The sequence below is a fragment of the Penaeus vannamei genome, chromosome 10 (genome assembly GCF_042767895.1).
Source record: "Penaeus vannamei isolate JL-2024 chromosome 10, ASM4276789v1, whole genome shotgun sequence".
In the NCBI taxonomy this organism is placed as follows: Eukaryota; Metazoa; Arthropoda; class Malacostraca; order Decapoda; family Penaeidae; genus Penaeus; species Penaeus vannamei.
In genome coordinates, this window is record NC_091558.1 from 45,934,069 (window position 1) to 45,945,873 (window position 11,805).

At 38.2% G+C, this 11,805-nt stretch overlaps 1 protein-coding gene across 1 annotated transcript; it reads right to left on the minus strand.

Moving 5' to 3' along the window:
- Nucleotides 1–652: 652 nt before the first annotated feature.
- Nucleotides 653–11,755, minus strand: LOC113828113 (UDP-N-acetylglucosamine transporter TMEM241). The gene is made up of 7 exons (XM_070126767.1): nucleotides 11,603–11,755; nucleotides 8,179–8,302; nucleotides 7,719–7,931; nucleotides 6,559–6,714; nucleotides 5,724–5,851; nucleotides 2,803–2,947; nucleotides 653–1,792 (listed from the first exon to the last, which is right to left on the minus strand). Exons 2-7 carry the CDS (start codon nucleotides 8,269–8,271, stop codon nucleotides 1,580–1,582), a joined length of 948 nt encoding a protein of 315 aa, XP_069982868.1. The 5' UTR covers nucleotides 8,272–8,302; nucleotides 11,603–11,755; the 3' UTR covers nucleotides 653–1,579.
- Between the last annotated feature and the right edge of the window lie 50 nt (nucleotides 11,756–11,805).

The window sequence follows — 11,805 nt, forward strand, 5'->3', positions numbered from 1 at the left end:
CAAATTGGTGCTAAATATATAGCTGCATATGTATTCACTTGTAAATAAACACATGCTGTCACTCACATCTTTAAACAGGAGAATCATAACCAACTATATCTTGATGTTTCATAAATGCTGTCACCCTGTACAGACATTGGGGATTGTCAGTGGCCTCAATAATTTATGTTGCATGGACTGGACATACACATATAAAAGATGAAATACATTTGTACAAGTTTGGCTTTTTCCCTGATTTCAGAAGCTGTTGACATAATTAGGAATACATTATACAAGATATTCTTCTATCTCACACCTTAAGGAAAGTCTGAAAATGAATGTTGTAAGGCTCACTGTAAACTTGTAAAATAGTAAACTACAGATAACCAGTTAAATGTAAAATGAAGGTGGAATATCAAAGCTGAAGCAATTAATAAAAACGTTACATATATTATTACCAATTTTATCTTCATATAGTAGTACACTTGACCTTAAAGATTATTTATGTAGCAGTGATTACAGGTTGACTTGTTGGTAACTGGTGATACAACAATCTACTCCAGGTTCAACGGCGTAGTATTCTCTTGTAAAGGACCCATCTTGTGGTTTACTATAAAATCCTTTCTGTTTACTTTCCTCTTAAGTCATTAGGGAAATAAAAAGAATGAACATCTGTCTTATTTCATTTTTACTGACTTTGCTGCCTGTAGACATGGTATAAAGAGAACGAAAAGGACGACAGCGTCCTCTTTTAAAGCAATAAATACAACACTGAAATACAGAAGTCTGGGACTCTGAAATTTTATGATTTTTGATGTTAACAGGAAAATTATGAACAAAGTACTATTTTGAAGACCTAGTATTCATGGGGAATATGCTTTGCAAATACTAAGGAGATTATGTCATGTAAATGATCTATAATAATTCACTTCCTACTACAAATTAGATATTTAATGAGACTTGATTATCATTATTTCCACACCAGTGAGGCTTATACTGAAATTCTTGGAAAACTTCTTTGTAATAATGATTGAATCTGTATAAGATTCCTTCACCTGCAGCACCAGACAATTGAATTATTGCTCTCACAGAGCAAGGTAAAGTTAATGGAAATTACTGTCATGAAACAGCATGTTTTACACACCAGTTCCTAAATTTCATCCAAAACTTTAGGCCCTTAAAACCATTCAATACATATTCACAAACAAATTCAAGCCTATATCCATATTTCTGCATTCACACAAAATATAAAGTTTGGTAGAGAGACGTAAAGGAAGACATAAAGCTTCATATCACTAAGTGATGATGCAATGATCATTAACAGAGATGAGATGATATGCTCACGTATTTTACTTCACTGCCTTCATCCTATGTTGCATTAAATTACCACAGCACATTTTCAATGTCTATAATATAAAAATATCATATTGATATTAAATCTAAATAATTGGTAAAATATGACTATATAAGAGAAAAATCTAAAAATAAATTAGCACTTAAAAAAATTCACTTTATCCTTTTTATATTCTAAATAAAATCCGTTGTATAACAAAAGTATCCAAAAGCAGCCCATCGAACATGACTGTACCCTCATCACACTTCAAACTCCTTCCCGTAACAGGTCCACAGTTTCTTCCGTTTCATCTTCATCCTTTGGGACTGGGACCGGCACAAACACAGCAGATATTAGGTTGATGCACACTAGAATGTTGACCATACTAGTAGTCACATCAGGGAATGTTGCTAAAGCCAGCACAGAGGTAAGTAATCGTCCAACTGGATCAACGACGGAGAAGAGAGCATACCGCTTAACCTGTTAAGAAATATTAAAATGGTTTTTATACACTCTTACTTTCCTCATCCCCATTAGCACTTGAGATTTTAAAAATCTCTGCCCTATCCAATCTCTATCTCTTTAAATACAATGTTTACAAAAGTCTTGGTACAGGTGGGGGATTACATATGTAACATTCTTGAAGCTAAAGTTCAGTAATTGACAGTGAAATTACAAAAGGCTTGATGTGATAATGAAGGGCAGAGAATTTGGGGGGGCAGATTGCACCCAAGGAAGACCTGGAACACTCCAGACACTCCCTGACTCTCTTGGTCAAATTGAAACTGTAAATGACTTAGAGAGAAGGCCTATAATTTCTACCTGCTCTGCTATATCTGCCCATTTGTTGACTCTTACTATGGTGACCCCTTCATTCCATAAAGTCATGAAAAAATTAGCTTGAGGGGCTGGTAACATGAACATGCCGTCATGGGAAAATCTGACAGTGGACCCAGCTGAAGTAAACTTGCTACTGTGAGCATTTCAGCTGAAGGCCAGGTTGACGGGAAAGACACTACGAGTGTGCAAACCTCTTAGAGGGTGATTAGACTCATTTGGTGTACATGGCCCACAAACCACACACCTGTCAGAGTGGCTGCTCTTGTAAACCTAATGCCTGGATTTAAGGCCATCTAACTGTCATGAAGCAACCACATCCAAGGGGTTGATAGACCTAATATCTCTATAGGGCTAAGCAGCAGTACAAAGTGACTGCATGAAAAGTAAAAAAGTGTGTGAGAAACTCTACTTTCTCTAAAGAATGGTGAATGATATAACCATGTAAAATTTTCCATTTCCCATGAAAAAACAATTTCACATGCCTTATTTCCTAATGAACATCTATATGTTCATATTAATCAATCTATCTATTTACATACCAATCTATCTAATAATCAGATATATTTCTCTATCCATCAATTGTGTCATCTATCTATCAATCTATCTATCTCATCCATCCATTCATCCATCTACCTAGCAGATTCTCTTACCTTCATCAACGTGAGATTGAGGAAAAGGCCCAACACTCCTGAGAAAAGGCAACCTGCGTAGAAATCATAACGCACTGCATGTGGAAAGTGCAGAACTTCAAAAGCCTCCTCGAGATACAGCGATGCAGGCGCCAACACAACAACACTGTCAAAGAAAATTAATCTGTTCTTGAATAATGGCCTTTATATGAGCTGAAATAAGGTGTAACTTATGTCAAGAAAACATCACACTGCTCTGAAGCAATTGTGACATCTTGAATAGGGATGAGAATTTTAGTAAACAACTGCATGAGGCAAGAGGTATAGCCCAATGCTGTTGGGAAAATGGGATGTTCGCTGTAGTATTGTTTAATGAAATGTATCTACATATAGACGTAAATACAATAAAATAAAGTGTGTGGGGATAGTACATTTTTACAGTCAGAAATAAACTATCATTACCTTTACATCTATTAAATCACCAATGACATCAAGTTTCTAAATATAAGAATAGACAAAATTTATATGTACTACCATTGATTCTATATTTAACTTGTATCTATTTGTACTATAATGTCACTATGTATATAATAAGAATAACCACTGTAACAAATGGAATAAAGTATTTTGAATTTGAATTTGAATTTGAATTACTTGCTAATCTTTGTGTTATGGGTGGGGCAGCCTGTTAGCGTCTCCCATAGCTAGCGTTGCCATGTGACAATCTCATTACCATCATTACCTGATATTTGAAGTGTGGATTTTGATGACCATGGATTTATATTTTTAATGATCTATTATGACCTAAAAAATATAATAAGTATTTTGCATTATCTTACTCTCATCGTGACTTAGAATGCAAATAAGAACAAAATATATTTGTCATCATAGCCAATAAAGTCAAAGGATAAATCAAAGGATTATCCTGTTCGCTCCATTGGTTTAACAAGTGTGCGTTGCTAGTGTTCTGGTCTCTTGCTAGCACAAAGTAAATATGATTGTGTTGTCCTACATGTCTCTTATCTACATACAGTTTCTGCCTCTTTCTCTTGCTTTCTCTTCCTCTCTCTACCACAAACAGACAGACAGACAGACAGACAGACAGACAGACAGACAGACAGACAGACAGACAGACAGACAGACAGACACACACACACACACACAAACAAACAGACAGGAATGCATGCACGCACGCACACACACACACACACACACACACAGTGGCACTTGAGAGAGAAAGCGAGAGACAGATGCAATGTTTGTCAAATATGAAATCGTTCAAAGATATTTGGAGTAAAATGTTTGAGAAATGAAGGAGAGGGAGGGGATATGAGGACAAAAAATGAACCAGGGAGGGGGGAAGTGAACCCCCCATATGGTGACCCATCCCTGGTGGAGGGTTATGGGGTGAGGTAAAGGAATAGGGGGATATGGAGGACAGAGGACAGAGGAAGGACTATATGAATGGTGGAAACAGGGATGATGCATGGAGCTACAGAATCTCCAGGGCAGTAAACAGTGTCTAAAAATAGATCCAGTTCAGAATATGGGATCACTCAGCAACAACTAAAATCAAATGGAATTATGACACCAACGATGGCGTTGCCGTGTGTTCCAAAGGCACTTCATGATGCAGGCATTGGCTACTGTATAAAACATGTTAAGCTCATATCAGTATACTTGGATATAATACAAAGCAACCTCTAGTGTCAGTGTTTTATATAAATTGGGAGCGGGTTTGCAATGCTTCATATGGGGATGTAAATCCTTCAGATGAATTGGCAAATGCATTACATGGATGACTCTAAGTTAATATGGATTGTGCATGGTATATGCACTTTATGCACCATGGAGATGTCTCACAGTTTGCATGGGGCTATTGTCACTATAAAACAATGGAGTAAGTAATGGTGAGATTGCACCACACCATTCAGAGGGTGTTTTAGAGGCAGGGGGAAGGAATACAAACAATTGAACTTATAAAATTGTATTATTTTCCTTTTAAGCAACACAAATTAATATCAAAGAACAAATATATATCATTATAAAGAAATTTAGGCTCACAGTTGAACTTCATTATACGTCCGAGAGGGTTGCACAGAAATAAACAAGGAAAATAACACTGGAAGAGATGACAGCTCATTTGTCATACAGTGACATCTGATAAATCAGATAAAGCCAAAATGGTGATTACCAGATTTTGACTTTTCCAAATGTAAAAACAACCTACTTTTGAGGTAGCACTGTTTTGTCTCATTTCCCAGGAGGGATAAGCATGAATTCAAAGAAAATGGAGACTGTAGGAAAAATGTAACCTTTCATACAGCCCTTATTTTTGCTCATTGAAAATAGGGCATGAATATGTTTATAGAAATAAATCATTAGATTGAGTTTATACAACAATGCTCTCTTGAATTTCCACACATATCCCTCTCTTCCTTAGCTTTAAACAACTGCAGGAAATATAGACGTTAACAAAAATATATCCTTAGCATCATCTCTTGGTTCTTAATTACAACGCTCTTTACTTCTTTGTGCCCATTTCTAAAAATTTGGACTATGTATGTGTTGCCACTCAAGATTAATCTATTACTTTTTTATTTTGCATACAGATAATCAAACTTACATTTTACTTATTTTTAATGACTACAGCACATACATAATAATGTTACTGTATCGCAAAACCTACATATGTAAGATTATAGTGCTATCTGACTCGCCTCGCTGCTCCACAACACTGTTGACTTTTCATATTAGTTTGAGTAAAGGGTAACTATAATTTTACTCTGACTGTACATGCCATCACTGGTGGTACCAGGTAAACAAATTACTATACCATATATCATATTGGAATTCAAGCAATATAATGAAAAGAAAATTATGAATTACAGATCCTACTATCTAATATTACTCACTCTCACCCTTTTAACAAAAAGACTAACCTGAAAACGTAGGAGAAGTAGAGTCGGTCAACGGCTGTGTACCGGGCGTCAGCAATCTTGGAATGAAGTGTTTGTACTGCTACACACGCAAGATGTACCATCATCCAGAAATAAGGTGAATCTGAAAACTAAATTCAAAACCTTAATTTAAAGAAAATAATTAAAAGAAGAGGCTGGAAGGGAGGAAGGAGGGGGAGAAAAGGACGGGGCTGGGAAAGGGAAAGAGGAATAGGAAGAGAGAGAGGAAGAGAGAGAGGAAGAGAGAGAGGAAGGGGAAGGGGAAGGGGCATAGGATGGGGTAGGGAAAGGGGAAAGGAATAGCGAGAGCGAGGAAAGAAAACGATAAGACCCTTTCACTGTTGCCATGGGTGTACTTCCACGACTAACAGTGTAAAAAGAAAGATGCGTATGAAAAAAAGCATCATGCAATCAATAGTATCAATGATAGTAATGATAAAAGACATGCATCAGAAGGAAGCCAAATACAAAGTTTGTTCAGAAATCTTCATAATTTTCCAATAGTACATCTGAAAATTAAACATGGGGAGTGATACTAGCTCAAAATGAGTTGGATGAACAATTATAAATCAGGGTACAAATTAATCTTATTCTAGAGAATTTTCAATCATAGGAGAATTCACTTCATAATCAAGGGTAGATTCCTTCTCTCACATCAAATCCTCAAGATGTGATGTCAAGGAGTTCATATATAAAGGAAAATCTAAGCAAAAAATAGAAGATGCAGTGAACAGAAAAATCTATACAAAAAAACAGAAACATGGCATTATTGTAAATACTAATGTATAGGTACGACACTTCACACAAAATCTCCTACCGTCATGTCAATATCAGCCAGGACAGCCGCTACAGCCGTTCCAATGGTGATGAGGCTGGCCCCCAGAGCCACCATACCTCCTCCACTCGGTATTATCTCCATAAGGTACAGCATGGAACCCAGGGTGTTTTGAAGACAGAGGAACATTGGCACACTCTACGGCAGAAATTTCACCAGTTATGCTATATGGCAGGACTCAATATGGTATTATCATGCTCCCTATTTCCTATACACAAGCAAACAAAAATAATAGCTATTTAAAGAATATTCATAAAAACCCTGCTTTATATGTTACACTTCCCTTCCTTTCCATTCTTTCATCTCTTGCCTAACAGAATCAAAGCAGGATTCGACAGATAACTTTATTTAGTAGAGATAGAAGAGATATGTCCATATCGAAACAATGTTTATGAAGCATTAATTAATGTATGGGAATACAAGTTACCAGTACAGAAAAAAATATACAATTAATTTTTTCTATCCATGTGGTAAAATAAACGTGATACATCTTACCCACTATATAAATGGTTAAGAAATAAAACCTAACCCATGATTTGCATACACATTACTGTACAGTAAAATCACTCGGGTTTGTTTTCAGAATAAAATCTCATCTGGAACTCATATCACCAAGGAAATGCATACCTCCTTTGCTTTACTAAACTGAATTTCTGAGCCAGGAGCATCTGCTTAGAATCTGAACAGAATCTAAAGGAATAAAAATGCATAAAATCAATTAATAAGACTACAGTTGAATACAATGAGAAAACAAATCCTAAATCTGAAGAAAATTTCTGTAGTTCAATATATCTATTGAAAATTTCTGCAGTTCACTGTTTCCAAGAAATATATCATAGTAATCCATATGTATTAACATGGTCTTATAGAATTACTTATGATTTATGTATCTATGTATTTACTTTACTTATCTTTCTACATACACACACAAAAACACACTCACACTTATGCAGGGACACACATACACAGGAACGCATAAAAGCACATAGGTAGACAAGTACACATCGCATGTGCACACGCAAATGCACATAAAATACATTTGAACAAAATCATTATCTAAAAACTTTTAAAAACTATACATGACAAAAGATAACAAAATGAACCTGCTGCTTCAATTAACAAAACACCATCAAGGGACTCACCAAGTTTGCAAGAGCTTTTGAACTTGCAACAATACCAGCAGAGAAGAACAAAAATGATGGCAGCAGAGAAATGAACCCTGCTTTGTCCAGGTCTGTGGAGGACACACTGAGGCATTTGTTTGAGAGGAGAATTCGCAACAAAATACCACCCACCAGTGTCTGCCATCCTTGGAAGATCGTGGGGTAAGTAAAGTTTAAGACTGAGAGCACATACTGCAAAGATACACACACACATAAAAAAAAAAGTTAGTCTAAGACAAAAACACAGAAGGCAAATGTATTATATTTGTCAAACTACAAATAATAAATGATGAGCTACCTCAAGCAAACTGAACAGCTGTTTATGACATAAACTTCACAACCTATCACCATTTGCAAGAATAAATGGTAATACATTCAGAAACAAACAACTATTTTGTCATGAGAGTTAAAATGAGAAAGAGAAAATCAGAAATGTTACCTTATTAACAAATATAGTTGATCCTAAAAGTATTAAATACATTAAAAAGTCTATGAGCTGCTTGCTGTGTGACATTTCCGCAATCTTTGGCATCTGGCTCGTCTGGGAAAACCTAGACAGTTATCTGAAAGCAAATGCAAAAATAAAGAGTTACCACTAAATTTTCTTTGACAATCACTTTCATTTCATCTATTCCTTCATGACATTACCCTTATATACCTTTGTGCCTTATCCTTTAAAATACAAGACATTACATCAAGAGATGCTATATCACTTCAAATATGGCATAAAATAAGAATTTGAACTCTGACACAATTCCTCATATACCAATACCAAAACTCCCAGGAAGAAGTCATTCACTCACATAAAATACAACACAGAATACTTTTCTTTCCATTTAAACAGTGGAACCTCAACATTACCACTCTGAATCTGTGGTTTTGAAAGTGAGCGGCACACCCTTCTGGCGAATGCTATATACCATAATGAAATTAGTACATAATTGGACAGGTTTATGAGATAATAAGAAGTAATTTGACCGTACATTCGTGGGGGGGGGGGGGTTAGTTACTGCACCTGGAGACACCGATACACACAGATGATGAAATTGGTGGCAGGAGGAAAGGTACAGCAAATATATCTCGAGGTGGATGGATGGATGGATGGATGGATGGATGGAAGGATGAAAGGATGAAAGGATGAAAGATGGATGGATGGATGGATGGATGGATGGATGGATGGATGGATGGATGGATAGATGAAAGGATGGAAGGATGAAAGGATGGATGGATGGATAGACGGATGGGTGGATAGATGGGTGAACAGATGAACAGATGAATAGATAGATAGATAGATGGGTGGATGGATAGATAGACGGATGGATGGATGGATTGGTGGATGGATGGAAGAATGGATAGATGGATGGATGGGTGAATAGATGAAGAGATTAATAAATAGACAGATAGATAGATGGGCAGGTGGATGGATGGATGGATGGATAGATGGATGGATGGATGGATGGATGGATGGATGGATGGATGGATGGATGGATGGATAAAAGGATGGATGGATGGATGGATGGATGGATGGATGGATGGATGGATGAAAGGATGGATGGATGGATAGATGGATGGATGGATGGATGGATGGATGGATGGATGGATGGATGGATGGATGGATGGATGGATGAAAGGGTGGATGGATGGATAGGTGGATAGATGGGTGAACAGATGAATAGATGAATAGATAGATGGATTGGTGGATGGATGGATGGATGGATAGATGGATGGGTGAATAGATGAAGAGATTAATAAATAGACAGATAGATAGATGGGTGGGTGGATGGATGGATGGATAGATGGATGGATGGATGGATGGATGGATGGATGGATGGATGGATGGATGGATGGATGGATGGATGGATGGATGGATGGATGGATGGATGGATGGGTGGGTGGTTGGGTGGGTGAATGGGTGAATGGATGGATGTGTGGATGGATGGATGGGTGAATAGATGAATAGACAGATGGATGGATGGATGGATGGGTGAATAGATGGATGGATGGATGGATGGGGAGTTGGTGGGTGGATAGATGGATAAATGAATGAATGGATGGATGGTGAATGGATGAGTAGGTGAACAGATGAATAGACAGATGGATGGATAGATGGATGGATTGGTAGATGAATGAATGGATGGCTGAATAGATGGATAGATGGATGGATGGATGGATGGATGGATGGATGGATGGATGGATGGATGGATGGATGGATGGATGGATGGATGGATGGATGGATGGATGGATGGATGGAGGGTGGGTGAGTGCCCGAGTGGGTCTACGAAGAGACAGATGGATGGACAGACAGACGGATGTATTGATGAATGGGTGGAAAAGATGAATGAAAGAACAAACAAAGAAACAAACAAACAAACACACATAAATGGATGGAAGGGTGCATCCACATTGTAGGACCCTTAACAGAATACCACACTGCTCAGATGCTGATATACCCGAGATCTACCATCAGCTCAGTCCTGCTTGATTATACATGCAGGCTATTTGTTATTTACCGGAATGCCAACAAGCGCAGAAACAACCACACATATCATGCACATGGGCCAAGTCTTAGGCCATCTTTATATGCTAGATTTTCCATATAAATAGATCTCACAGCCCACGATGTTATTTTACATCCCCCCTCCAGCCAAAAATATTTTAGTTGTCACAGGTCCTAAAATTGTGTTGAATGGGGAAAGTGGATGCTATAACAAATACAAAATAATGTTTTAATCACATCACATCTAATAAAACAAGAAAGTTGTGACTATGTAAATTGTGAATGTCATATACTAAACTTTTACTGAAATTTGGCCAGGCACGGTGCTGTGGGTATGGCACGAGGTAAATGTAAAATAAAAAGTTAGATAAACGCAAGAGTTGATGTAACCTAACCATAAAATCACAATGTTATTTAAATAAAAGACCTCAACGAAATAACCCACACGGCACTGCCCGTCACACAAATACAGTTCTCTGGCATGGCAGCCTTTTGGCCTGGACGAAAAAGTTTGATTGGCACGCCTTTCCCAAGCACAGTTTCAAAGTAGTGTTTCTGCTTAATGAAAAACACTGCAATATTCCTGCATAATTCATTACAATAATCTCAGTAGTCTAATATCTATAGAAACAATTATCAGAGATACAAAGAAAACTGCTTTGTCCATACACTTGCACGCAATTTTTACACGGGGCTTACTACATGGCTGACAAACTTTAGCACAGTTCTTGCTATAGGGTATAATCAATTTGAATTTATCTTAATGACGTAAATGCTGCCTCCCTGAATCACTGGATCCTGAAGCCTCCGAATGCAAAGGCTACAAATTTGCATACTTGGATTCACGGAGTTACGAAGGATATCCAGAAACGGTGCCAACATCATAAGTCATACGAGATCATTTTTAACTGAGCACTTCAAAGGCAAGTCCAGTGCACGAAACAGGAATACACAATAGTAATACAGTACATGTGGTATGATAACATAGCAAAGAAATGTCTTAAAAATGAATGGATTTCTAAAATCTTCATTTCTTTTAGTTATCACTGACCTGCAAAGTAGAGTCTACTCTCTGAGACTACTCTCTGAGTGGGATCTACCCCCATTTCCGAAGCACAGGGAACGAAATCGTCCCCTAAAAGGTCCTCACACACTTACCTCCAGTCTCCAAGCACCTCCCGCTGCCCCTCCCCGCCGTCCCTCGAAAAATGAAGGCAGCATCCCTCCTCCTGACCCCAGAGCAAGCATCCCTCTGACCCTCAAGCAAGGCCCAGAGCCCCCACGACGCCGTCCTTCCCTCCCCTTCCCTCACCCCTACAGCCCGGACCGACCCCCTCCTCACCACCACGACTCCCCCGATACTCACACATCCACCCTGTCACCCGCCGTGTCCCTGAAAGGAGAGTAATTCAGTGTAATTCAGCGAAACAAGGAGCTCCTGGCCGCCCGCTCCCATCCACGTCAGGCCTTGTTTACGCTGCCTCGCTCCTCGCTCACCCGCTCCCTCCTGCGCCAGCCCCGCCACCTTCAAATGCCAGCAGGAGGCCCACTCATGCACACACACAGATG

Bases quoted from the DNA above. Each gene is read 5' to 3' on its own strand.
- LOC113828113 (XM_070126767.1), bottom strand. From the start codon at position 8,271: ATGCCAAAGATTGCGGAAATGTCACACAGCAAGCAGCTCATAGACTTT. The intron at 6,715-7,718 runs GTGAGTCCCTTG...TTTCTGCCGTAG, and splicing joins CAAAAGCTCTTGCAAACTTG to AGTGTGCCAATGTTCCTCTG. The intron at 1,793-2,802 runs GTAAGAGAATCT...ATTTCTTAACAG, and splicing joins TCAATCTCACGTTGATGAAG to GTTAAGCGGTATGCTCTCTT.